General features: G+C 41.4%; 1 protein-coding gene across 5 annotated transcripts in view; it reads right to left on the bottom strand.

Moving 5' to 3' along the window:
* ITSN1 (intersectin 1) overlaps positions 1-14,178 on the bottom strand; it is a 220,595-nt gene that overhangs the window by 131,330 nt on the left and 75,087 nt on the right. For all 5 annotated transcript variants that reach the window (XM_086675891.1, XM_086675894.1, XM_086675893.1 and 2 more), the window contains exon 5: positions 6,131-6,291. In XM_086675891.1, the coding sequence (XP_086532017.1) occupies positions 6,131-6,291 (161 nt within the window). The remainder of the gene's footprint in view (positions 1-6,130; positions 6,292-14,178) is intronic.

Below are 14,178 nucleotides of genomic sequence, written 5' to 3'. Positions count from 1 at the left end.
TTATACACCCCTTCATCTGCCTGTTCATCTGTATGTATCCTTTGTCATATACTTTATAACAAACTAGTAAACCTAAGTAAATGTTTCTCTGAGTTTTGTGAGCTGTTCTAGCAAATTCAGAAAGGGGAAGAAGGGTGTGTGGGAGCCTCTGACTTTGTAGTCAAGTCAGACAGAAGTATGGGTACCCTAGCGACTCAGGGCTTCTGACTCAAGTCTGAAGTGAGGGCAGCCTTGTGGGACTGGGCCCTTCAACCCTTAGAATCTGACTCTAATTCCAGTAGTTACCACCAGAATTAATCATAAAAAAATAAGTTAGTGTCTGGAGAGTTGGAAAATTTGGTGGCATGGTTTTTCTGGACGCAAAATTCTTGGCTTTGTCTTTCCTCCATAATCCTAAATATATTACTCCGTTTTTTTCTGGCATCAAGCACTGCTATAGAGAAGTCTGAAGACATTCTAATTTTCTTCCTCTTGTAAGTCATGTGCTTTCTTTTGCTATATACCCAAATAATTTTTTGTTTTTGTAGAATTTATCTTCGTGTTGGTTTCTCCAGGTTGACATTCTCAAGCATATGATATCTTCTTTCCAATAAAGTGTCAAATCTTTTATTTCCAGCAAGTTGTCTTAAACTAGTCTTTACCATTTGTTCTCTTTCCTTGCTTTGGTTTCCTTCTTCAGGTACTCCCAACTACCATACATTCACTTTCCTTTGCCTTCAATATCGGTCACTTTTTCTCAAATCCTTTTTATCTCTTGTGCATTTCTTCTTAATGTTTGAAATCTTCCTCTTTTTACCTTGTTTCTCTTCTGATAGCATCTCTTGTGCTGCTTCTGGTTTGTCTTCCGTTCTGAAATGACTTTTTCTTTTATTTCTCATTCTTTTCTGAGTTCTGTTGCCTTATTTCCGAGGCTTTAAAATTCTGATCGTGTTGGTCTTTCACGACTTGTGTCATTTTCTTAGTATTTTTCAGCTTGTTTTGAAATTGTAGGTTCCTGGGATGCCCTCATTGTCCACAGAGCTGTTATTCAGCTCTTTATTCTCCTTTTCCTAATAATAACTTTGTGTGGGATTTGACCTTGCCTGATACTGCCTGTGGCTCATTTTTATGTGAGCCTTGCTTCCTGGGATTTCCAGCCTCTGTCCTCCACCTCCACGTTGGTCTGGACCTTCTCCTTCTTTCGTGTCTGTGTTGCCACCCTGCTCAATTTGGATTCGACTCCCAGTCATTTCTCCTCAGGGTAGGGACTTGTCCCATGAGGAAGCCTTGTTCCACCAGCTTTTAAATAACCACTACAAAGACTGACATCCTTTTATCAGTTGACTACCTTTTCTGAATGAACATTTTCTAAATATTTCTAAAGAAATCCATCTACTGGAGGCTGTGTTTTAGATATCATTTCTCTGGACTCTGCTAAATTTTAATTCCTGAAATTTTCCCATCTCTCCTCAACCACTGGGTTTTCCCTCACTTCTCTAAAAATGCAGGAGCACTCCTCATCCTAAACACACCAGCCTTCAGCTGACATGCTCCTCCAGCTTTCTCTCTCCTTTCCAGTAGCACTCTCCCCTTTTCCAAGCCTTCAATCAGGCTTGAGTCTCTACCACTCGAATGGAACTGCTTTTCAAGGTCATATACAAATCCATCTTGTAAAATCCACTCATTTTTCTGTCCTATTACTCAATCTCTCAGAAGCAAATCCAACAAGGGAGCTCTGCCTCCTTGAAAAACGTTTTCTTGGCTAATGGGACAACAACCTTCTCCTATTTCACTCCTGGCTTCTTCCCTTTTACTACACCCTTAAATGTCACAGCACAGCAAGGCCTGCTCCCAGGTCTCCTGCCTACTCTAGTTGCACATTCTAGGGTATTTTATCCAGTGCCAGGGATTTCAATGCCATCCATACTCAAATTCTCCCAGAGCTGATAGATCCTTCTTCTGAGTTCCAGACCCATGGATTCATCTGCCTCCTTGCAAATGCACTAGGCCCCTCACACTTAACATTACCAAGATTTGATTTATTTTTCTTCCACATTGATTATTAACACCCAGATCTAAATCCCCACTACCTCTTGCCCATGGCAAAAACCCCCTTACTGACTTCCCTGATTCTACTCTTGTCCCCTTGCAGTCCAGTCTTCAGATAACACAGATTATTTTTTCTAAATGTCTGTCAACCATGGGGTGCCTGGGTGGCTCAGTCGGTTGAGCGTCTGACTTCAGCTCAGGTCACGATCTGGTGGTTTGTGAGTTCAAGCCCCACGTTAGGCTCTATGCTGACAGCTCAGAGCTGAGAGCCTGCTTCAGATTCTGTGTCTCCCCCTCTCTCTGCCCCTCCCCTGCTCATGCTCTGTCTCTCAAAAATAAATGTTATAAAAAAAAGTAAATGTCTACCAACCATGTACTCTCTTACCCATAAGCTCTCTGTAGCTTTTCACTGCACTTAGAAAAAAAAAAATTATAGGGGAGCCTGGGTGGCGCAGTTGGTTAAGTGTCCAATTCTTGAGCTCAGCTCAGTTCATGATCTCACAGTTTGTGAGCATGGGGCTCTATGCTAATAGCATGGAACCTACTTGGGATTCTGTCTCCCCCTCTCTCTGTCCCTCCCCAGCTGGTGCTCGCTGTCTCTTTCAAAATAAATAAACTTTTAAAAAAGAAAGAAAAAAAGATTCTCACTCATTAGTGGTTTTATTAGGCCCTAAACCATCTGGCTCTTGCCTTACCTCCCTGACCTGAAGGCCCACCAATACCTCAGCTACAGTGCTCTCATTTCTGTTTCTTGCACATAAACAGCTTCATTTTTGCCTTAGGACCTTTGCAACTGCTATTCCTTTTGCCTGGAACATTCTCTCCTAGGTCTTCCTTCACATGGCTCTCATCTCTAATTCAGCTCAACGTCATCTCTTTTCAGAGAATTCTGCCCTGCTCAACCTGTCCCGTCAGCATCTCTATCCTATTAACCTGTTGTACAGAACTGATTGCTTTTATCTTGCCCTGAAATAATTCATCCATATGCTTGCTTTCTCCAGCTTCACGAGAAGCTTCAAAGCAGCAGGAGCCATGATATCTTGTTCACCAACATGTTCCTAGCAACTAGGGACACACAGTTGGGGTTTAAAAATAATGGTTTGATCTAATAAAACCAAGGGATCTGGCAAATAAACAAGCAAAAGACAAATAACCCCTCCCTGAAACAGTTGGATTCAGAGTCAAAGAAGAATTCTGCTGTGTGCAAACACATTGAGGGAAGATACCAGGAACACTCACAGAATTTCCTGGAATATAGCTGGCTGTCCTTAAGCAAGTCACAGTATCACTGTACCCCATTTCCTCTCCTTCACATAGGGGAGTTGATCAACCCCTAGTTGGCCTCAGTTCCACATGTTAACATGTGTCTTAGCACCCACACAGACAATGAACCCAGGAACAGTTACGTTCCATGCCACCCATATGGTTTGGTGATAATGACAGTGGGAAGGTAAATAGGGAAAAACTGTATGTTTGGACAGGTTCTGCCTCCCTTTCTAGAAATATGGTCTTAAGCAAACTGTTCACCTTCGTAGAATCTTAATTCTCTCATAACAGGCCTAATAATTTCTGTGTATTTTAGGGTTATTGTTGTGACCAAATAAAATACACGCGAAAGTATAATATGTAAGTGGTAGGAAATGCATGGTCAGATAATTTTTAATATTAATTAGAAAATAATGATAGTAGTAACAAATTATTTTCTTCTCAAAAGTAGCCATGTAAGAACTATAAAAAAAAAAAATTACCTGGGGTCAAGCTGAGAGGTGGAACTAGAAAGACTAGCAAAGGTCAGATCTTTGAGTTAACCTGGGCAAACCTGGTTAGGGCACAATGTACTTTTAACTTCTCTCATGTTCTGATATTCCCTGGTGATTCCTTTCTTGACACTAATTTCCTGAGGATGCTGGTGTGATGGGAAGGGGGGAAGGAAAGGCAGTGGGGAAGCCTAGGGGAAGAGCTCAGGACTGGGGAATGGCAGCTCAGAGATCCCAGGTGCCCTCAGAGGCAGTGACAGGTTACTTAGGTGACGGTAAAACCGCCTGGGCAGAGAGGCCGCAACCTTGTGGGAATAAATCAGCAATGTCTCTAGAGTTGAAAGTCCTGCTGCAGAATGGAACAAGAGAAGACATATTAAATGTTAGAGGGAGAATTACTGACCCCGGGTTTGAGGGAAAAAGAGGAAATGGGATGCCTCTGGTTATTTGACTCTTCCTCCCCTCTGAGGTTTCTTCTTGCAGCCCCAGAAGGGAGGCCAAAAGACAACCAAACACCCTTTAGCTGTTTTAACCCATGGGTCCTGACCAAGCATTGGCTACAGGGGACCTTCATGAGATTCAGAGCCACTTCCACTGAAAGAAGCCAGCTAACTAAGGGATCAGGACTGGGAACACAATGGACAAGACCAAGGACCCCGGGCACTATGAGCTGACCATACTCTTCACCCCTGCTCTTCCTAGCCTTCGCTCCTGTGTGATTTCCTGAGTTTTCCCCTCTTCCCTTGGACCGCTATCCTGTTTGCTTGATCTGCACCTTTTGCCTTATAACCACCAGTCTTGTGGCTAAACCTCAAGAGAAAGGCAACGCTCAGAGGTGTTTTTAATGGCAAATCTATTAAGCAAAGCCACAACATTTATTTATCTCAGCTTATCATTAACTGTATCAGAGACAACCTGCCTTGCTATTGATTGCTCCCTCCCAAACCTATTTCACCTATCGCCTGCTATCAGATATATCAGGAGGAAGAAAGGGAAACCCTAGCCACAATTTTTGTGTTTTGTTTAAACTAAGAACTTTCTCATGAGTCAGATTTTAGATCTGATTACTGCAATCTTTAAATCAATGTAAATAATTAAAGTCTAAGGTGAGAACAGAGAAGAAATCAGGACTGTTGGTGATCTTAGTCAACTAATTACTGATTCGGTTTTAAGAAAAATATATAGGGGCGCCTGGGTGGCTCAGTTGGTTGAGCGTCCGACTTCGGCTCAGGTCATGATCTCACAGCTCATGGGTTTGAGCCCCGCGTCCGGCTCTGTGCTGACAGCTCGCAGCCTGGAGCTGCTTCAGATTCTGTGTCTCCCTTTCTCTCTGCCCCTCCCCTGCTCATGCTCTGTCTCTCCCGGTCTCTCAAAAATGAATAAACGCTAAAAAAAATTTAAAAAAAAGAAAGAAAAATATATGGCTAAAGGGTATCGTTTTATGGAATTGTCTTTTTAACTGACATAATGTTTATTTGTTTCCTGCTTCACTTTGTTCTAAATGTGGCCAATTGTCTCAATACCATGAATTTAAAAACACATTGCTAGATACCATAATCCAAGGGAGCTGTTTATGCACAGGGGAAAATCAAAATGTTATGGAAACAGAAAGCCAACAGGAAGCATGTGGCATTGTGACGGGTCAAGAATGAAGAGCAATAAAAAGGCAGAAGATGCGATAGCAGACTGCAATTTTATTCTTTTTACCTTGACATTCTGTAGCTTTGCTTTCATTTTGATTACTAGCATCTGTTAAAAAGAAAACCACAAGACCCAAATGGTGTCACTTAGGCCAAGTCACCAAATCTGGGGCTTAAAACCCAACCTAATGGCAGACTGAAACTGCCCCAGAAATGGACCCATCAGTCCAGAATCTTCTGATCAGAATCAATGAGGTCATCTGTCCCATGGGCCCTGTCCATCACCCAAAGGAAGATGAATGAGATAATTGACCTGATAAGACCCCCTGGCCTTCTACTCAAGGGAAAGTGATCTTGCCAGATACAATCTTTTCTTTTCTTGTGCCAACAACTTTCTTGCCCCACCCTCCTTCCTTCCCCTCTACTTGCTACATGAGTGCTGCCCCACACATGAACCACTTAATAAAGCCCATTATGTCTTCAAATTTACTCAGCTGAACTTCTGTTCTTTAACACATCCTAGGGTGTGAATGTGAACATGCTTCTTCTCTTCCAGCACCATCTGCCTGCACAGGACCATCACTTTTCAGACAGAATAGCCTCCTAGAATTTCACAAGGCTACAAACTGAAAAGGGGAAAAAAGGGAAATATTTATTTTTAAAATATACAATGAAATATAGGAACCAAGTACTCTTCAGACTTACCAAAGGCTGGTGCACTAGAAATAGCGACCGGCTGCTGTTTCATGACGGGGGGAAGTGTGGAAGGGAGTTGGTACCCTTGCAGTTTCAGTTTGATAAGTTTCATAGCTATGGAAAACTCCACTTGATCCATTCGCCCGTCATTGTTCATATCAGCTAGCGCCCTGCAAACCAACACCAAGGGCTTGGAATGATTCTGACCACAAAAGAACCTTCCCATAACCACCACTCCCACCCACACAACAAAACAGTCGGCTCCCTTAATCCCGGGGAGAACAAAAAACAGAAGAAAACAAAGCACGCCAAACCAAACCAAAACTTGTTTACCAAGCTATAGGAAGCCACCTGGGAATACTGACAAGGTTTTGTATCAAAGTAAGAACAGTTTTTATTGTGTTATTCTTTACTTATGTGATACACGAGGTAATGTTCAGTGTGAACGCCAGGATATGCACTTTGGATATCTAATGGGATTCTTTCTGAGGTAGTGAAAATGTTCCAAAATCAGATAGTGGCGATGGTTCACGACTCTGTGGACACACTAAAAACCAGTGAATTATACATTTAAAAGGGGGGAATTTTACTGTGTGAATTATGTCATAATACAGATGTTAGTGGAAGGGGCTTGCTGGCTCAGTTGGTGTATGCGACTCTTAATCTCTAGGTCCTGCATTCAAGCCCTGCGTTTCCCCTAAAAAGATGTTGGGGTGGAGGAGTAGGAAAAGAGTTTATTTCTATAGATTCTTGACTAGATAGCACCAACCCCTCGACGAACCCTACCATGGGGACATGACATGGTGTGGTACACTATAGTTCTACTATACCTTTAAAGCTGTGAAAATTAATTGAGTTCCCAAACGTATTCATTATTTACAAATGGTACTCAGACACAGGTGGTCAAGTATAACTTGCAACGAGCATTTTCCTACTCAGGTTTTTATTTTTTCTTTCTTTCTTTCTTTTTTTTTTTTTTATTTTTTTTTTTAACATTTATTTATTTTTGAGACAGAGAGAGAGCATGAACAGGGAGGGTCAGAGGAGGGAGACACAGAATCCGAAACAGGCTCCAGGCTCTGAGCTGTCAGCACAGAGCCTGACGCGGGGCTCGAACCCACGGACCGTGAGATCATGACCTGAGCCGAAGTCGGACGCTTAACCGACTGAGCCACCCAGGCGCCCCTTTCTTTCTTTCTTTAATTTTTTTAAGTCTTATTTATTTTTGAGAGAGACACGGAGCGCAAGCGGGGGAGGAGCAGAAGAGAGGGAAACACGGAATCTGAAGCAGGATCCAGGCTCTGTACTGACAGAGCCTGATGTGGGGCTCGAACCCACGAGCTGTGAGATCATGACCTGAGCCGAAGTCGGATGCTCAACCAACTGAGCACCTCTCTTCAACTTTTTTTTAAGTGTATTTATTTTTGAAAGCAAGAGAGAGAGAGAGAGAGAGAGAGAGAGAGAGAGAGAGAAAGAGAGACAGTGCAAGTGGGGGAGGGGCAGAGAGAGAAGGAGAGAAAGAGAATCCCAAGCAGTTTCCAAGCTGTCAGCGCTTTCTTTTCTTTTCTTTTTTTAATGAAGTAGAGTTGACAATGTCACATTAGTTTCAGCGCAATGAGCTTTAATGTATGTTCTCTCAAAGAAGAGTAAGCAAAAGAAAAGGAAACTATAGCCACCGGAAACTATGCAAACCACAACTGTGCATATTCACAATTTATCCTCTTCTGCATGAAAAATGTTCACCCAAATTTCATTTCCTTTAGTCTAGATATTAAAAGTGTTAGGGTGATTTATTTTTTAAAACCTATCTTAAGAAAAATTTTATTGGCGACAGCAAAACATAAGACCAGCGACTCCAGTTAAAATGCCATGACTAGCGATCTTAAATGAGCCACATCTAGTAATGTCTCAAAAAGAAAATTAAGTTTCATAGAAAAGAATCCCATGTTACTGAAGTTAACTCAAGGAAGCAAACATGAAACACAATAAAAAGCATGACATACAACAAAGATGAAAAATCTCTAAACATGTTGGGGGCACATGGGTGGCTCAGTAGGTTAAGTGGCTCAGGTCATGATCTCATGGTTCGTGGTTTCAAGCTCTGCATTGGATTCTCTGCTGTCAGTGTGGAGCCCACTTTGGATCCTCTGCTCCCCCCTCTCTCTCTGCTCCTTCCCTGATTGTGCCCTCTGTCTCTCAAAAATAAATAAACATTTTTGGGGCACCTGGGTGGCTCAGTCAGTTAAGCATCTGACTTCAGCTCGTATCATGATCTCATAGTTCGTGAGTTTGAGCCCCATGTCGGGCTCTGTGCTGACAGCTCAGATCCTGGAGCCTGCTTTGGATTCTGTGTCTCCCTCTCTGTCTGACCCCTCCCCTATTCATGCTCTCTCTCTCTCAAAAATAAATAAACATTAAAAAATTTAAAAAAATAAACATTTTTTAAAAATCTCTAAAAATGTTAAAAGCTGTAAGAGTCGACACTATTCTTTGAGAAAATAAGAAAAAGTCACAAAGTGGGAGACGGGCTACAGAAACCACCTTTCTGCCTCAGCTAGGAGCACACCCCAATCTTCCTGTCGCCAGTGATCCCCTTCAGCAAACCAGTGGGGTCTGAATTTCACTCACTGGCAGTAAGCTTGAGAGTTATTTTGCATATGTTTCTTTCTCATCTGGATTCGTACATAAATCAGTTATTCACATCCTTTGCTAAGCTTTCTGATGGACTACATATGTTTTTCTTCTCAATTTGTAAGAGCTTGCTGTATATTACACATACATATTCATATTACATTCACTTTACCTGATTTTTTTTAACTTATTATTACTCTGTTCATTTGTGTGTAATATCTTTACCGTGGGAAATCCTACATTTTTATACTATGCGATTTCACTTATATGTGGAATCCAAAAAACAAAACAAATGAACAAACAAAACAGAAACAGACTCATAAATTCAGAGAATACAGGTTGCCAAGGGGGTGGACGGAGATGGGTGGGAGGATGGATAAAATAGGTGAAGGGCATTAAGAGGTACAAACTTCCAGCTATAAAATAAATAAGTCATGGGGGATGTACAGTACAGCATAGGAAATACAGTCAATAGTACTGTAATAACTCTGTATGGTGACAGATGGTGACTATACTTACCATGGTGATCATTTTATTAGGTATATAAAATGTCAAGTCACTGAGTTATATGCTTGAAATTAATATGATACAAGTTTATTAACTAACCCAGCCTCTTCTCATGAAACTAAAAAATATTTTTGCTGTAAAAGAAATGTTCATACGAAGTGATACCTATTTCTGGATAATCTACTATGAACAATTCCCGGGTCAATACAACAGTGATCTGATCACACTGGCTCTGTGGTATGGTCTGGTGCTGACGAGACTTTTCTCTTCTTAAACTTTGTTTGGCTATTCACAGATGTTTGGTTTTCTTTCCCCTATGAATTTTAAGATCATTTATCTGTTCTGCAAACAACCCTACAGGGCACCAAGCTGTAACGACATTAGCCCAACAAGGACACTAGTATGTCCTAGAGTTTGTTCAACTCCACAAATATTTCCTTTAATAAGATTATATCACTTTCTTGGGGTGCCTGGGTGGATTAGTCAGTTATGCGTCTGACTTCAGCTCAGGTCATGATCTCACCGCTCCCAGGTTTGAGCCCCAGGTCAGGCTCTGTGCTGACAGCTCAGAGCCTGGAGCCCGCTTCAAATTCTGTCTCCCTCTCTCTCTGCCCCTCCCCTGCTTGCTTGCACTCTGTCTCTCTCTCAAAAATAAATAAATGTTAAAAAAAAAAAAAAAACATTAAAAAAAAAGATTGTATCACTTTCTTCTTGTAAATAATTTTATTAAATGTATTCTTAGGAGTTTTATCATTGCTATCATTATTTTAAATGGAACATTTCCATATTTAGGGGTTTATTTCAAGCATAGAGAAAAATTTTGCTTCTACTAATCATGTATGCTATGTTCAGCTATCTTACCAAACTTCTATAAACACTACGTCTTTACACTGAAATCTCTTAGTTTTGTTAAGTATATAATCATATAACTAGCAACAAAGAGTGTTAACTTTCATTTCCAGTATTTATATACTTCCTTTTTTTTTAATTGGTCTTACTGCCTCTAAGACATCTTTGAATGTGTGGGCATCCTGTGAAGCTCTAGGTTTCAATGAAATGGCTGCAATGCTTCACTGTTTAGAAGAATATTTGGTAGTGATCTTTAGAAAGTAGCCTGACATATTAACGGAGCTTCCTTTCTACGTATAAGAACTGTGTACTTTTTTTTTTTTTAATCAAATGCCTATTCAGCATCTGCTGATCTGATCATACTTCCTTTTGCTATAATAATGCTGAGAAAATGTCTTGATTCTGAACCAAACTTACGCTGCTGGCATAAACTCAAGTCAGTCATGGTTTTAGTACATTGTGGAATTCTATTTGCTACGATTTTGTTTTGATTTTTGCATCCATATTCATAATTGAGCCTGGTCTCTGGTTTGTTTTATTTGTAACTATTTTAAGGTTTTATACAGGAAGTTAGGGTGAACTTTCCTTCTTTTGCTAAGGTTTTCTAAAAAGATACTCAGCAAATGGTTTTCAGGGGAAAAAAAACTTGCTAACAATCAACATCAACATGCATACTTAAAAAAAAAAAATCAAGCAGATGGATTCTCACTCTCAATTCCCAACACCACTGCCCCCCAAAACACATTTTCTTTCTTTCTTTTTCAATGTTTCTTTATTTTTGAAAGAGAGTGAGCAGGGGAGGGGTGGGGTGGGGGGGAGGGACAGAAGATCCAAAGCAGGCTCTGCACTGTCAGCACAGAGCCTGATGTGGGGCTTAAACCCATGAACCGTGAGATCATGACCTGAGCCTGAAGTCAGACGCCTAACTGACTAAGCCACCCAGGCACCCCCAAAGCACATTTTCTAGTGAGAAATAAATATCCAATGTGGGATAATGACTAGCTGAGGGAGAAGAGACTTTCTAGAACTTTTCAGGGTTTAATTAGAATTTCATGTTTCTGAAAACCTTCCACTAAAATGCCTCAGTGGGAGAGGAGGGGAGACATGTAATCTTCAAGTTCCAGGTGCTTGACTTTAAGCCACCCACCACAATCCTACATCTTTTTGAGAGTTTTGTGTCATCTTTATTAAAAGCTTTTTTGCTCAACTAACAAAACCTAACTGTTGGGACCCACTGGTAGTAAAACGCCAAAGGACTTTACGCAAATATATTAGTTATCCTACAAAGCTCATCTCTCTCTTCCTTCCCCTCTACCAGTGAAAAAGCTGGAACACTAGAAGAGCTGAAATTCTATTTCTCAAGGTCTCTCTGGGGGGGGGGGGGGGAAGGACTTCCGCTCAGCCATCCACTTTCACCTCCATTTATAGTTCAGTCATTTCTAATAATCCCCCCAAAAGATGAAGAATCCTAAAATTAAATTCATAAAACTTCCAAAGTGAAAAAATACACAAGCAAAAAACAGGCATAAGTCAAACAATTATTGTATATGACTCAAAAACAAAGTGGTCTTGGGGCACCTGGGTGGCTCAGTCGCTTAAGCATCTGACCTCAGCTCAGGTCATGATCTTGCGGTTCATGAGTTTGAGCCCCGCGTTGGACTCTATGCTGACAGCTCAGAGCCTGAAGCCTGCTTTGGATTCTGTCTCCCTTTCTCTCTGCCCCTCCCCCACTCACGCTCTGTCTCATGAATAAATGTTAAAAAAAATTTTTTTAAAAAAACAACAACAAAGTGATCTTAAAATACAATGTTTAGCCTGATATTACATACATAGCAACAAGCGAGGTTGAGATGAGAGAGGTCTGCTGAAATCTTCAGGCAAAGCTACATGAAAGCGTGTGTAACATGCTGGTGAGAAAAAGTGTTAAAAGTCCAAATGAAGGGAAATCTGGCAACATCTCCAGAATTACCTATGCGTTTACTCTTTGACCCAGCAAACCCACACCTAGGATTTGACCCTGAAGATACACACCTCCAGCAATATAAAAATATACATGCTTCAGCTCATTCATCATTGCTACATTATTGGAAATAACTGAAATGCACACACACAGGAGACTGGTTGAATATATTACAGTATATCTTCTAGAAGGAGTACTACGTAACTGTAGAGAAAGAGAGAGAGAGAGAGACAGGGGGAGAGACAGAGAGAGAGAGCTATAGAATGATATGAGTGATTTCCAGGATGTGTTGTTAAGTGAGAAAAGCAAAGAACAAAAGAACATTTATAGGTGGTAATCCTGAAAGTAAGAAGGAAGAGAACATAATTTAAATATAGATATGCACACTAAATATAGATATATTATAAACCTGCTTTTTTCCCAACAGAAATAAATAAAGGAAGGATGATAAGAAACTAACAAAACAGGTGAGCCCAGGGATGAAGGAATAGCACAGGGAATAACACGTCTCTGGGTTCACTTTTTTGTATGGTTTTGGCTTTCAGAACCTTGTTCATGTGTTACATACTCAGAAATAAAATTAAAGTCCACAAAGAAAGGAGATCCATAAACTGAATAAGAACAAAAACAGATAAACCCAAGAGTATTTTAAGTAAGTCACATACCCACATAGGAGGAGTAACGTAGTACTCAGGGTCTAAACAGCAGGGACCATGAAGCACTCAATCCTGGATTCCAAGGACTGTGTTAGTAGTGGACATGAGTGTGGCAGTTGTGAAAGTACTTCCTTTGTTTTCTAGGATTAAAGGATAAGACCACCTCTCCTCGCTCACCTCATTCACTGCATGGAGGTGAAAGCCTGTGGCCCTTGGGGACCCATTGCACTCATGAAGGCTTCTCACAGAATGCTCCTCTCTCACAGTGTAGATCAATTCAGCCTACTCATTCATTCATTGATTCATCGATTCATTCATTCGTTTTTTTTTTTATTAATCCAACAAATAATTTTTGAAGAGAGGTACCTAGTAAGGCCCAGGCCCTTTCTAGGAATTGGTGTCACAATTGTGAAAGAGACAGAGAAGGTTCCTGCCCTCACAGGGCTAATATTTTAGGGCAAGCAGACACTAAACAAGAGAACTAATCAAATGATACCCCATGACAGTAACTGCTGTTAAAAAATTAAAACAAGGTAGTGGGAGGGAGAAGATGGTGGGTAGGAACAGGTGGGCAGAGGGAACTACTTCAGATGAGGTGACATATGAACTGAAACCTGAAGGGTAATCAGCCAGCTCGCTATGTAAGGATCCGGAGGAACTGTATTACAGGAAGAGGATATACCACGTGCAATGATCCAGAAGTCAAGAAGAAGCCTGGCCCGTTTAAGCAGAAAGGTCAGTGAAACTGGAATACAAAAATTGAGGAAGAGAGGGGTGGAAAATTAAAGATGAAAAAAGCAAGAGCCAGCTAGTATTGGGCCTTGGAGCCTTGATAGGACTTTAGATTTTCTTCTCAATGGGGAATTTAAAATAGATTTACTTTTCACAGAGATAGTGTGGGCACTGCATGAAGAATGAAATCTAAAGGGGCAAGTTTGAAAGAGACTCTAAGTCAAAATGCTGACCAGTGAGCCCAAGTGAGAAGACAAATTAGGACAACAGCAATGGCAACGGAAAGAAATGGCCAGATTGGGGATAAGGTCTGTAAATGGAGCCAAAAGGCTGCGCCGATGGACTGAATGTGGAGGGCGAGGAAAAGAGAGGAATCACGCCGGGCTCCCAGGAGCTGGACAGACGCTCAGTGCCACGAACGGAGGGAGGAGAGAGAAGGGATGCAGGGGAGGGAATGGAAATTCAGGATGACTTTTCAGTTTTTGGTAAACAAGTTTGGCAAACTGATCTTTCTGGGGGCCGGAAGGCCCTTCTGACATAGGCACAGAGGTATCCTAAGACACTGCATGTTATACAACTGTTGGCCCTGCCCCCAAGCCCCTCGCTGCACAGATAGATCACCAAGCCATTCTAACATTTGCCTTTAGGTCCCAGGTTCCTGTCTTCTCTCTCTGGGCTTCCCGGTGGGCTTCCCTGCCCTCATTTCTCTCCTTAGGAGCCTC

Source organism: Puma concolor, chromosome C2 (assembly GCF_028749965.1).
Source record: "Puma concolor isolate L17-30 chromosome C2, mPumCon1.1.hap2, whole genome shotgun sequence".
Classification (NCBI taxonomy): Eukaryota; Metazoa; Chordata; class Mammalia; order Carnivora; family Felidae; genus Puma; species Puma concolor.
Note: the sequence above shows the minus strand (reverse complement) of the source record. Positions and strands in the feature narration are given on the sequence as shown.